Source organism: Podarcis melisellensis, assembly GCF_964234715.1.
Source record: "Podarcis melisellensis genome assembly, chromosome: 8".
NCBI classification, from domain to species: domain Eukaryota; kingdom Metazoa; phylum Chordata; class Lepidosauria; order Squamata; family Lacertidae; genus Podarcis; species Podarcis melisellensis.
Window position 1 is genome coordinate 42,107,676 of NC_138540.1, and position 14,573 is coordinate 42,122,248.

General features: G+C 42.6%; 1 protein-coding gene across 2 annotated transcripts in view; it reads right to left on the reverse strand.

The window, feature by feature from the left end:
• The window catches only part of ZC3H18 (zinc finger CCCH-type containing 18), a 54,680-nt gene that overhangs the window by 17,260 nt on the left and 22,847 nt on the right, over positions 1-14,573 (reverse strand). For both annotated transcript variants that reach the window (XM_081920170.1, XM_081920169.1), the window contains exons 8-9: positions 14,032-14,158; positions 12,738-13,000 (exon numbers count right to left, since the gene is read on the reverse strand). In XM_081920170.1, the coding sequence (XP_081776296.1) occupies positions 12,738-13,000; positions 14,032-14,158 (390 nt within the window). The remainder of the gene's footprint in view (positions 1-12,737; positions 13,001-14,031; positions 14,159-14,573) is intronic.

Here is a 14,573-nt window from a genome sequence, read left to right on the forward strand (position 1 = left end):
AATAGGCATCCTGAAAGATCTCCATTGGGAGTTGCAGCCCATAGTTTGGGTGCAATTACCAAGAAAGGCCCATCTATTGTACCTGACCAAGTGATCTCAGGTGAGTTGGAGTTTAAAGGTTGGGCAGCTTCAGATTTACAAAGGCAATCCTTAAGGTAGCCTTTAAAACCATAAAGTCTAGAACCAGTTTAATACCAGTTCTTTAAACTGAACCTGGAAACAAATTTACAACCAATTGTACCAATGATTAACAATGCAAGCTACCATGGATGGGTTGTATTCAGAAAGGCAGCCTAAATATAAATAAACAATTTTTAAAGGCAGCCCCATGTAAACAGCATTGTAGTGGTTGACCCAGCAAAGTAACTAGGGTAGGGATAGCCAACGAAGAGACCACAAGATGACCATCAGCCTCAGTGGACATGGCCAACGGTCCGAGACAGCTGGTGCCAAGAAACGTCTGGAAGGGACTGTGTTGGTTACCCCTGAACTATAGATTCAAACTAGAATCTAATTGACAATACAGGGGTGCAACCTGTCCTTTAGCTGGAACAAGGGATACAGGGGTGTCCCAACTGCCCCGCCCTGCCTGCTCTGAACAGGCAGTCCACTTGTTGCAGAGGTAGGAAATTCAGGGCAGCAGTAGTGGTGATGTAGACTAGCTCTATACAGGGTGGCTCAATCCACTCTCATTTCTCAGAGCTATGGCAGCAGCACTTTTCCGCCAGTGATCTACCACCTCAGTGGTATCAGACCCAGCAGTGGCAGGCACAGGCTCTAGACATTGGGGACGCCAAACTATAGTCCATGGCATGTCTGTGGATTCATGGGGGAAGATAGGAGATGGCACGTCCATTGCATTAAATACTCATGTGGACTTAAAAGTGTGTTTTTATTGCTTCTTTTATTCCTTGGATTGCATTTTATTATATGACAATTTGAATTCTATGGAAGCAAATTCTATGGAATTCAAATTGTAAAACAACACATAAGGGGGGGGGGGAGCAATTAAAAAGCAACTAGCACAGAACATTACCATTGCTACAACAGGCAGAAAAATCATTAAATGGTCTGCCAAGACCTCCAGCAATTGTCAAGTGGACAGCGGGAACAAAGGTTTTAGAATCACTGTTCTAGAATATTAAAAAGTTTCCTGCAAAGGCATTTGGAGGTGAAGATGACAACACAAAAGAACAAAATGCAGAACAAAACGTATTACACTTATCCAGGGTGCTTTTATTACTTGAGCTTTTCAGAGGAAATCAACAGATCATATCACTTTATTGTTTACTTAATACTGCAGAACCTTTTTACTCTTTTGCTTTCAATAAGGCAACAAAACCCCCTTGCAGCTACATCACCCATATAGGACTAGATCTGAAAGAGAAAGCGTCCTATTCAGGTGGGAAGAAAATCAGCATGACAGTATGGCTCTCAGAGATGGAGATCTGTTGGGTGGGGTGGTGGTTGTGGGAATCATTGTGGAATACGGATATAAAATTTACAGCATGCTATAGTTTAAGAGAAAATTATATGAAAATGATATATTGATGGTATCTAACACCAAGTAAACTGGCATAAATGTATAAAACTAAATCAAATAAGTGTTGGAAATGTAAAGAGAAAGAAGATTCTTTTTATCATATGTGGTGGTCTTGTAGTGAGGTTAAGGCTTACTGGGAAATGATATACAATGTAATGAAAAGGATGTTTAAAATAATGTTTGTAAAAAGACCAGAAGCCTTTCTTCTGGGAATTATAGGGATAGAACTACCTAAATTGTATAGAAATTTATTCATGTACATGACTACAGTGGCAAGAAAGTTACATGCCCCAAAATGGAAAGAAGAAGTCCCAGCAAAGGAAGAATGGATACAAAAACTAAGGAACCGCAGAAAGAGGGGGGGAAGGAAGTCAAGCTTTAAAATATCAAAATGAATATAAAATCAGTGAAATGTATGTATCTGAAAAGTATAAATAAATATATTTTTAAAAGGGAATGATTCTGTCACCTGGTCAGGGGATTTGGACTTTGCCTGCTGAAGATTGAGAAACCCAAGGCGAGGGCATGGGGAGAGGAGGAAGTAAGCATAAATGGCAATCAAGAGATAATGATACTAAACTCTATGAAGTTTGGTACTTCCCCACATAGCTTCTACAATTAAACAATCCCAAGCTCAGATTTTCGGACTTTCTGCCCTAGCCAGTATCATCTTTGCAATCATGGGTGCTACACATGCTGTGTCACCTGCACGTCCAGATCCCAGGGTGCAGTTTCAAATCCGGTATCATGCAATCCCCAGATTCCAGTTACAAATATCAAGATTCCCGCCCTCACTGAAGCTAAGGAAAGCCTGAAAGCATGTGTGCGGCATCCTAGAAGGGCTTGCAAAACAGAAGGGGACTGGAATTGAAATTGCTTAGCAGTGTTGCCAGTTGTGCTAGCAGAATGACTTGAACAAGAGAAGGTGCCAGAAACTAGTAATGGCTCTTGGGGCCAGTTGCGCAACGGACTGCAGGGGTCCCGATACTTCCTGCTGCGCAACAAGGTGCTGCTAGCACAACTGCTGCGCTGCATTTCATACTGCGCAACCTTTATTTTCATTCTTGCACTAGTGGTCAGGGAATGTTGAATCTGGACCTAATTGCTTTCTATAGAATATTGGTCGTTTTCGAGTGGCTTCCATTGATTTCTTCTTTTCTTTACCTTCTTGGCCCTAGCAACAATCTAAACAGTATCTTCCCATCTTCCTCTACCTTAGCTCTTGCTTATTGTGAGGAAACCCAGGCTTCTTTGTACTGGGCTTTCTGTGTTGTTGTTTTTCTTGCAGGGATTCTTATGATTCTAACAAAAGTCAAGAGGCAATGCATACCTGCCCCAGGGCCCAGTGCTTCCTAGAGCGTCACCCAGAAATGTAAAGTCTGAAATAGCTGGTGGTTCATTGCAGGAAAAAAAAACATCAGAAATACTCAGTCTGGGCACTAGTTTTTGGGGCTTGGTCTCTGCTTGCTAGGAAATTTGTTTAGCCACACCAAGTTCCCGTTAGAAGGGAAATCACAGCATAATTCAACACACCACTTGCTGTGGAAATTTGCTGCAAACAAATCATTCTCTGCTTTGTTTAGACAAGTTGTTTCGTTTTAGGAGGAAATCAAGAAGATTAAATGTGGAACTCTGCCAGGGCATTGAATTCGAGGGAGGTAAAAAAAATCCCTTGGAATGTTTAATAGAAATGATCATGCAACCTTGTTATGCAGCCTGAATTATCTTCTGCTCAGAGAAAGTTAACTTTTCCCCCTTACTTCCCCTTCTTCTATACATGACATAAGCAAGCATTTTTCACTGATGATCCAATCATATCAAGCAGGAAAACTCAATGACCAATTGGCCATTAAAGAGCATCAGTGACATCATTGCAACTCTGAAAGTCCATCTAGCAAGGAAGTTTTTTTTAAAAAAAACCCCAAAAACAAAATACATTTTTTAAAAAGAAGGGTGTCACTCTGACATCACTGTAAATTTCCCAGGATTGAAAAGAGGAAATGAAAAGGCCTGGAAGTGGTTACTCAACTGCCACCAGATACAGCAGGTTAAGCTGAACAGAAACACATGCCTATTTGAATGACAAAAATTGCACATCTACTTAGAAGGAAGTCCTATCAAGTTCAGTGACTTATTCCAAGGTATGTGCATATAGGACTGCAGTCTGAACAAGTTTCAGAAGTTTGATGCTTGTGATGATTACAAAAACACATTACTATTCCTAAAAATGTGAACAATTCACTGGACGATTCTCTCTGGCTTTCATTCAGGAACATCAGGGTCTGTCTACAGTTACATTAAAAAACCAACAACAACTGAAACCAAAGAATCCAAAAGAAATAAAGCAAAGAACCAGATTTTAAAGGCGGTTGTGCCAAGCAGATTGCTGGCCAAGTCGGAAGCATCAACAGTATCGTTTCACTGATCAGCTGATAGCATTTGACTGGTAAACTGAACTGAGTGCCAACCCTAACTAATTTACTCACAAGGGCAAATAATTCTACTATCATTATAGCTCCAACTTAATTCTTCACATTGACTTATTGCAATATCGGAGCTGTCAATCTAAAAGGTTCCTTTTCTATTATTTCTTTCCTGCTGCTTTATGAATGGCTTTTGACATGCTCCTTGCTTTCAAAAACAGCTTGTCCACGTGCAGCATGATGGACTCCTGTCTGAAAATGGGAGTCCAAAGCAGACCCCCTGCATGGATCTTGGAATCATGGCACAAAGTGTCCCTCTTGAAACTGTAAGAGGTGGTGTAGTGGTTAAGAGCAGTGGAATCGTAATCTGGTGAACCGGGTTCGATTCCCTGCTCCTCCACATGCAGCTGCTGGGTGACCTTGGGCCAGTCACACTTCTCTGAAGTCTCTCAGCCTCACTCACCTCACAGGGTGTTTGTTGTGGGGGAGGATGGGAAAGGAGAATGTTAGCTGCTTTGAGACTCCTTAGGGTAGTGATAAAGCAGGATATAAAATCCAAACTCCTCTTCTTGGTGGAAATCGCTGATCTAAAGCTTGGTGAAATACTGCAATGACAGGTGGTAGAGGAAGATGTGTTGCTGTATGGACCTTCTCATGAAATGAGTGGGGGAGCTCCAGCAAGTAAGAGAACTCTGCATATGTGCCTGTAGCTCATGTGATAATCATGAGGATGGAAGAGACACAGGACAATGGCCCATCTAGTCCAACATTCTGTTATTACGGTGGCCAACCAGATGCCCTATTGGGAAGCCAGAAAGCAGGACCTGAGTGCAAAAGCAGTGCTCTCCCCACTTAGGGTATTCCCAACCTCACAGTACCAGTACTTATGGGGAAAGAAGAGAAGGGCAAACACTAGACTCCAACTAAGTTCTACTCCGAGTGGGTCTACTGAAATCAAGGAACCTGTTAATCATGCCCATTTGTTTCAATGGGTCTACTCTGAGTAGATTCAACTCTTAAATTTTATCCTATATACAGAGGCATCATGTAAAATCTTTAGATTAATCTCAGACTTGCTCAATGTTTGGGTGCGTCATGGCTAATACACCAAGTTGTACTTTCATCCTTTGATTTATGCTGACAGTGTAGCCATAATTAAAAGCTTTTAATTGAGAATGATGTTTTCATATACATTCTATTTAGCATGATTTTTGAGTTAGATATTGTGCTGCATTTTCATCCTGCTACTTGCTCTGGGGACTAGGAAACCAACATTATTATTTTTGGAGGGGAGGGAGAAGGAGCAGCAGTACACACATTATGCTGCTTTATGCAAATGAGTATATTTGCATATACTTCCCAAAACCTGGATTCTTTGGGCTCAGAACCTTGAACAGCTCAAATGGGATTTCAAGCAGTTATTCAGAGTCAGCTGCAACCCTTGTGCAATATATGAAGAAAAAGACGGTTACTCACTATAGCCTCATATTTCCGGTAGGTTAGGGATATTTCTTAGCATCATTGCAAGGAAGAAAACTGGACCATCAAAGGCAGCAAATGTGACTAAGCATTTAGATTTTCTTGGACATTTTGCAACCAACTTCAAAGCTGCCACACTTGGAATGTTTCTGAAGGGAGCGTCAAGAGGCTGAGCTGGAATCCATTTGCAAATTTGACACTATCAGACTGCGGCTCAACTGGGCGTGGCTTGAACACTACAGAAAGCAATTGTCCCTCACTGGGTGTTTATTCATCCTGCACAGATAGTTTGTCACCAGCTTGGAGTGGGCCACACCCACTGACTGGGTCTATTAGCCTTTTGATGTGGTTGTCGTTTTTCATCCATACTCTGCGAAGTTCTCTCTCTTACTACTTTGCCTGCTGGCAGAAAACATTCTCTCCACTCCTGCTTCCTCCTGCCCTTACGGCACATACATCTACCCACTCAGATGACTACATCTTGCATCGGACAGCAAGCGCTTAAACCACAATAGACTTAGTTGCCCAGCTTGTCCAGAGTTTTTGGGCTGGGCTGCCATCAGTATGCTGATGACACCCAACTCTATCTGTTGATGGATGGCCATCCTGACTCGGCCCCAGACACACTGATCAGATGCTTGGAAGCTGTGGCTGGATGGTTACGTGGGAGCCGGTTGAAGTTAAATCCTTCTCAAAGACAGAGGTCCTCTGGCTGGGACGGAACGATATGGGATTGAGGGGGCAACTCCCATCTCTTGCGGGGGTGCAATTAGTGCCAGCACCATCCGTTAAGAGTTTGGGTGTAATCTTCGATACCTCCCTCTCCATGGAGGCGCAGATTGCAGCTATAACAAAGGCGGCATTTTTTCATCTCCGCCAAGCTAAGCAGTTGGCTCCTTACCTCTCTCGCCCTGACCTAGCCACTGTGATCCATGCGACGGTCACCTCCAGACTGGATTATTGTAACTCGCTCTACGTGGGGCTGCCCTTGAGACTGACCCAGAAACTCCAGCAGGTGCAGAATGCCACGGCAAGACTCCTTATGGGGTCTTCGCTGTGAGATCACATTCATCCGGTGCTATACCAGCTGCACTGGCTCCCGGTGGAGTACAGGATCAGGTTTAAGATGCTGCTTTTAACCTTCAAAGCCCTATACGGCCTAGGACCCTTGTACCTACGGGACCGCCTCTCCTGGTATGCCCCACAGAGGAACTTATGGTCTTCAAATAAAAACATCTTGAAGGTCCCAGGCCACAGAGAGGTTAGGCTGGCCTCAACTAGAGCCAGGGCTTTTTCGGCTGCGGCTCCAACCTGGTGGAACGCTCTGTCATAAGAGACAAGGGCCCTGCAGGACTTGACATCTTTCCGCAAGGCCTGCAAGACAGAGCTGTTCCACCAAGACTTTGGTCAGGGCGCAGCCTGACTCCCTCCTTTGGCAATCTTTACAGAACTTTAGTATGGTTGCCATCAATTTTGATTTTAATTAATTTTTATAATGTTTTTAGAATGTTGCACTATTTTAGTGTTGTTAGCCGCCCTGAGCCCGGCTTCGGCTGGGGAGGGCGGGATATAAATAAAATTTATTATTATTATTATTTATTATTAGTCCTCAGCACAGGGATAGGGGAACCTGCAGCCCTCCAGATGCTGCAGGATGCCAACAGCCCCAGTCAGCAGGGCCTATGGTCAAGGATGATGGAACCTGTAGTCCAACAACATCTGGAGAGCTGCAGGCTCCCCATCCCTCCTTGGGGATAGAGACAGTTGTTTGATGGCAACAGGCTATTGTGGCTAACCCTCTGGAATACATAAGAACAGGTGGCAATTTATTGTTTGGCTCATTTCCCCCATTGCTAACCTAAAAAGTGTGTGTGTGTGTGTGTGTGTGTGTGTGTGTGTGTGTGTCTAAATGGGTTTCTGGTCAGTTTTGTAGAATCTTTGATTTAGTTTAGATTATCTTCAAATAAACCATAATCTGACCGGAACAGAATTGCCTTTGATCTCTTCCCTGCTGCATTCAATTCGAATTGAATAGCAAATACTGGTGGGCTGTTTTGTTTTTAACTTTCTTTAGTCTGAGTCACCTTAATAAGCTGGCAGCTTTCCCAATGACTGAGTGAGAAATGTTCATTTACGCTTTTAACTCCTCCTCCTCCTGTTGCTGCTCTTGCCAACTCCATTTCACGGGTTCCTATTTGGTGTTAGGGAGGGAAAGAATTCCCTCAGGGGCCAGGTTGGAATCCATTTAGATGAAATCACAGCGAGCATGAACAATACCAAGAAGCAATACCCTTTGCATGGTGAAACAGCCACATCGAAATACAATATTTCCGGGCATCAACTTGTTCTCAAGTTCAGTTTTTGGAACCAGATACAAAAGGCAAAAGGAGCAGAAAAAGTTCTGTTACTTATCACATTAATATCTCACTCTTCGTCCAGGGAAAGGGGTGGGGGAAAGGATTTGGCATTATATTGACAGCTATCCTAGAAAGTAGGTTAGGCTCAGGTATAGTGACTTGCATAAGGCGGCAGCAGTGAGCAGCACAGGAACACAGGAAACTGCCTTAGATAGAAACAGACCCACTGATCCTTCTAGACCAGTATTGTCTACACAGACAGGGAGCCTCTTGCAGCCCTACGTGGAGATGCCAGGGACTTTCTGCATTCAAGGTAGATGCTCTACCACTGAGTTACGCCCTTCTCCAGCATGCTTGAGAGGAGTTGAAACAAGCCCCACTTCCCAGCCCAGAATGTGCAAGAGAGAAAACAGAGCAAGTAGGCCCTTTGCCAGAAGAAGAAACAAATATAAGAAATTAGTATCTATGATATCTACACTGCTAGGTGTTCTGCTACGAGTGAAAAGTGCTTTATAACAAGACAGTGGCTTCAGGCTACATTTGTTATGAGAGTTCAGATCATACGGTCCACCTAGCCCAGATATACTGAGCTTATAGCTCCTCCCAGATGGTATGTCCCTTCCTTTCCCCACAGACTGGGAGAGCCCCCTGGCGGTAGCGGGGGGGGGGGGGGCCTTGAAGCAATAGCTGCACAAGTGAAAAGGCTCCCTTTTGTTGGCTGGCACCACTCAGAAAGGACCACATATGACTTCCTTTATTCCAGTTATAAAAACATCAAATATATATTTAACTGGTTAAAATGCATTTTTGGAAGGCATGTATTTTTTTAAAACACCAGGCCTATGCAACCACTTTTTGTTCTGCTCTTGCGATTTTAAGACATCCCACAAGGAATGTTAGTTCAAGACAAAAATCTCTGTTATACAGAAACACTTGTTATCTGGAAGCTGCCACCAGCATGAGGCTTTTCAGACTTGGAAGCCTCACCAAAGGCACATGAGCAATTTGGACAGCGTCAGCCCAAAACTACGCAAGAGGCTGAAGTTGCCAAGAGCTGAGCTAGGATATAATGATTAGGGAAAGCACAGGAGTCTATAAATAAACCCAATTAATGTGAAGTCACTCCCCACTGCCAAGGAAAAGGCCGACTAGTTAAACACGAAGAATTCCTAAAGGTGCTACGTATTTAGCAGACCTGCAAATTATTGCCCTTTTCAAGCTATAAATTTATATTTAGAACTCAAGAACTTCTATAATTAGAACTCAACTTCCAAGGAGAAGGAAATGTGGAAGCAAGTGATTTGCTGTTTTGACCATATCATAGTTACACAGGATATCATATGCTGATTGAAGTGGCTAAACCAACAAAATAAATATAAATTGAATCACACTGTGTCAAGAAGAATATCATAAAAGCAGAAAAAATACATAATAAAATTCTGTTATCCATACAGCAATCTTCATCATAGGTTTGCAGACGTGACTGACGTAGTTTTGCTGACAGGGAGGTAGGAAGTGTGGTGTAGCAATTAGAAGTGCTGGACTAGTAGCTGAAAGATCAGAGTTCAAATCGCCACTCACTGGGTGACCATGGGTCAGTCACTGTCTCAAAGCCTAACCTATCCCAGAGAGTTATTGTGGGGATTAAAGGAGGAGGGGGAGAACTGGGGACACCACCTTGAACTTCTGGGAGAAAAGGTGGGACATAAATGTAATAAAACAAACAGATAATAAATAAAATCCTTGCACATTGTCAATTGAGATGTTGCCACCTAAACCGCTTCCACCCAGAGTGACATGGTGGATATAACTCTCGGATACCCATAAAACTGATCACCATTGTGCTTCAAAAAACACTCAAAACCTCTCTCCAAATTCAGCTGAGCCATAACAAGGAAACAGAATGAGATGACGTTGGCCCAATTAAGTGCAAGTGTGGAAAAGGAGCCTCCAAATGTTTCAGAGAGAAAAGAATGCATTCTTCTTGCAATAGGGAACCTGGTCTGCATTCTTTATAGCAGTGCTGGTGAGCTGGGGAAACCTGGCTTTTAGCAACCTGTGAACATTTCGGTCTTACATCACCCTTACTTCACCCTGCTTATTCATCAGCCGGGTGAGTTATATAATGAGCGTGAAGAAGCAGTTGGGACACATCATGCCAGCCTTCCCCAACCTCCGGATGTTTTGGACTACAACTCCCAGCAGCCCCAGCCAGCATGGCGGCATGCATTCTGGGGCTGATGGGAGTTGGGGAAGGCTGCATTTTGCTATCTATATTAACTAAAGACTCAAGGAAAGGCAAGTTGAAGCTGGCATTTAGACTCAAGGCTGAGAATTCTAGGGAACAAAGGTTATACATTGGGGTCAGGCTTTGTGACCTGGGCCCCATTCTCATGCCCAGTGTGGGGAAAAACAACAACTGTAAGTTAGGTAAATGAACTGCAGAAAGGGGGAGGGAATTAAAAAAAATACTCGCTGGCTAAGTTTAAGAAATAAAATCTTCAGCAGGGGTGAGAAACATGTGGATCTGCCGATGTTGTTGGATTTGACCCCCCTCCCCAATCTCTGACCATCATTTGCTATGCTGAGTCGTGCTGATGGGAGTCCAATAACATCTGGAGGGTTACAAGTTCCCCAAACTGGGTCTTAAGCCGGAGGCCACTATACAAGGAGTGCCCTCTTTTGGATGAGCAGGCACTTCCCTTTGCTTTCTCTCCCATCACCCCTTATTCTGCTGAGGGCTGCATACACACCAAATGAACCCCTAACTGAACTCAGTGCCAAAAGGAACCCAAATTCTGTACACAGAATTATGCAAGTTACTAACTTTGCATAATCTGGTCTATGTGGCTTGGGAAGCCCAGCCAGATGGGCTGGGTATAAATAATAAATTATTATTATTATTATTATTATTATTATTATTAGTAGTAGTAGTAGTAGTAGTAGTTTATTGCCAAGAGCTGGAGTGGAAAGAGGAAGACGTGGGGGTAGAACAGGCAAGGAGAATGAAGCTTACTGATGTGAGGTGAGAATATTCTCTGCTAGAAAATTATCCAGAGAATATTCTCCACAAACTGTAAATTCTAATGTAAGAACCAGTTTTACAACCCACATTTAAAAAAATCTAGTAAATACGTCAAGCTGTGATACTGCCAGTGTAAGTAATGAATACTGATTTTTTTTAATCCAGTTACATTAATGGGCATTGTGTCATTCACCACTGGCAGTTCTGAAATGTGAGCTACAGAAAACATTTTTTTTTTTAAGTTTTAAAAATGCTATTCATTTAATTTGATGAACATTTGAATTCGTATGTATTTCAACTATATATAGTAGCCTTTTTTCTATTTTGGTGTGACCTTATTCTTACCAATTCTATACCTGTGGCTATATAGTGTGATTTTTTTTTTTTTTACAGAAAGTAGCTTTAATGCTTTATACACTTAAAGTACCAAGGCCTATACAATTATGTGTAACAGCATGTGAGGTGGCCTAGATTTAAACAGCTGACTTTTCTATATTTTTATTTAGTGTCAGTAACTGGTTTTTGCAGTGCTATTCAATGGTACAAGGTGCCATTTACCAGAGACTGACATACTGAAATATATTATCATATAATGATAATATATTTAATGTTAATGGCTTCTTTTTGGTATGTTTGCATATATATAGTTTTGTTTATCAAGCTGTGTTTGAGTCACCAAAACAGTTATTGTTAGAGCTATTAGAAGCACAATATAGCCTATTACTGAATTTACTTGTATCAAACCTTAACATGCCAATTGTATTTTTTGACTTGTCTTATAACATGTACATGTTCTAATGGAAGAATAATATATGATTTAACTACTGAGTTTCCTTATACCAAACCTTAACATGACAATTACTGTTGCCATCACCTTAGAATGGTTTAACTTTAACTATAAAACATGTTTTATTTTTTAATTTGATACTTGCAAGTGACAAGTGGGCTTGTGCTTATATATTTTCACTGTGGTTCCTTTACTAAATCAAAGAACATGAATTCACTGCATTGCCCCACTAAATAAAAGTATCTGTACAGTTTTTGGTTGCCATCTGAACAAGTTTACCCATGAATAAACATGTATATTAACTAATTATATCATTTTCAATGCATTAAAATTATATCATTTTCAATGCATTAAAATGAATAGTCTCCTATTTTAAATGAAAACTCTCTAATATTCTCATTAATCGAGAATATTCCTGAGAATATTCTCCAAAAGATTATTCTCGAGAATTTAACATCACTAATGGGGCTAAGTGGTTATTAAGAGCTTGGAAAAAAGGACCAGTAGCCTTGGAATGGAGATATGGGAGAGCAGATGGGAGAAGCTCAGTTAGCACCAGACTACCTCTCTAGTAGTTTAAGGTGATTAACAATCAACGTATAAAAGAAACAGAAGTGCCAGTTCATGCATGGAGTCCAAGAGCAAAAAAAGAGGCTTAAACGTAGACAGTAAGAAACCAGATGCTGCTTGTGAACCCAAACCCAAAGCTACTGAGAGCAAAGCAGAAGCCAAGATGGCTACTGGCTCACTTTAAAAATAATAATAAATGGAGCAGGGAGTCTCTCATGAGGTTCCATTCTGACAGATTCCACATTGTAAAACATGCTGCTTACATAGATTCCAGACTTTCTACAGTGCAAAATCTTCAAAGAACATGTCTGAATCAAACATACAACACTTTTTGCTTCTGTTTGATGTGAGCGAATACATTTGCTACCCAATTTCCTTTGCTCTCCCATATAAAGAGCCAACGAAACCAACATGAGAAACAGTTTCCCTCGACATGCTGCCTCATGCCGTTGTAAAACATCAGCTTCTCAGAGTTGCCAGCCAGCAGGGACTAAACCTCCTCACACCCTTCCCTGCCACATAATCAACAGCATGAAAAAAGTATAGCCTGTACCTTGGTGGCTGTGGCGATCGTGGTTTTGGCTTCTCCTTCTCCTTCTCCCGCTCTCGGTCCCGGTGCTGCCGGTCCTTCTCGTCTCTTTTGATGCGCTCCCTCTCTCTTTCCCATTCCTCTTTTCTTTTCTGGCGCTCCTTGTCACGCTCCCGTTCTCTCTCGCGCTCCCGTTCCCTCTGCCGCCGCTCCCGTTCACGCTCTCTCTCCCTCTCGCGTTCTCGCTCGCGCTGCCTGTTCTCCCTCTCCCTCTCTCTTTCCCTTTCCTTGTAAAATAATGGTTAAGTTGCGTTAGGAGTTTTGACCCACATGTTCATATGATGTTCCTTCAATAATCCAACATGGCATTTAATTCCCCCCACCCCCAACTAGCCACACATGCTGTGATGGAATCCTTGAGATAACCTTTATTCCAATGGTTTTTCTCTGCAAGGAGGGCCAGTTCTTGAGTTACTTGAGCAGTGTGGTTGTATCACTCCCAGCATGAAATAAAGAAACCACACAAGAGGCTTCCATGAGCTGGTTGCTCCCCATGTCAGCAGCAAGGACTGATGATTCCAATTCTCAATACGGCCTAGGACCCTCATACCTACGGGACTGCCTCTCCTGGTATGCCCCACGGAGGACCTTAAGGTCTGCAAATAATAACACCCTGAAGATCCCAGGCCCCAGGGAGATTAGACTGGCCTCGACAAGAGCCAGAGCCTTTTTGGCTATGGCCCCGGCCTGGTGGAATGTTCTCTCACAAGAGACCAGGGCCCTGCGGGATTTGACATCTTTCCGCAGGGCCTGCAAGATGAAGCTGTTCTGCCAGGCCTTTGGTTGGGGTTCATTCTGATTCTTTTCTTTCCGTGTAAGAACAAGCATTAAAGAGGCCTCCTAGCCCGCTCACAGGTCCTGTTACTGGTGGTAACAGCTGGCCTGGAGAATATTAACCACTCTCAATTTTACCCATGGACTGCCATCTGTCCAGATTTTAATTTGCTCTGAACTAATTTTAAGATGTATTTTAATTAATTGATTGCTTGTTTTTATGTTCTTATGTTCTTTGTATACTGTGTTAGTTTTATGATGTTAGCAGCCCTGAGCCCAGCTCTGGCCGGGGAGGGCGGGGTACAAATAAAAAATTATTATTATTATTAAATGTTACTGGAACAACACGAGATGCACACACTAAAGTTGTCAACACGGCACTCAGGTAACACAGGAATTGGGTCAATGACTTGGGCTAAACTGTCTGGATCAACCTACTGCAGAATAAAAGTTCAGCTCATGAGAAGAGGATGCATTTACCTACCTTACTCAATCTGTAGTTCCGGTACGGATCTGGGTCTGTGTACTGTACCCTGAAGTTCTCATACTGCCCGCCTCGCCAGAAGCGTTCTATATCATAATCATAATAAGGATCCGCATAAGGGTCAAGCCTGCAGAGGAATCAAGAGAGGGTAAACATTCAAATGAAACAAAACTACTGTTATTGCCATCACTGCTTAAAAGAAAGAACTGACTCCCATGCCACATTTAGCACACAACATGTGCTATCTAATAAATAAATATTTTAAATTTTATTTTAAAGAGTGACCTCTTATCACCAAACATGGCAGCAACCATGTTTATATCCACCCAGTGTCTTTAAAAACCCCCCAACACAAACAGGCACAGGTGTGCATGCCTAGCATCACAACGTAAGATAGCAGCTGGAGCTGGGCCCTCCTCAACCACGGAAAGCTCAGAAAGCTGTGAGGGCTCTGGTCAAGGAAGAAGAGGTGAAGCCTCTGCAAGTTTGGTAAATTAAGATATTGGGGCATAGAGGGGACTTCACCACAACCATGGCTGTGG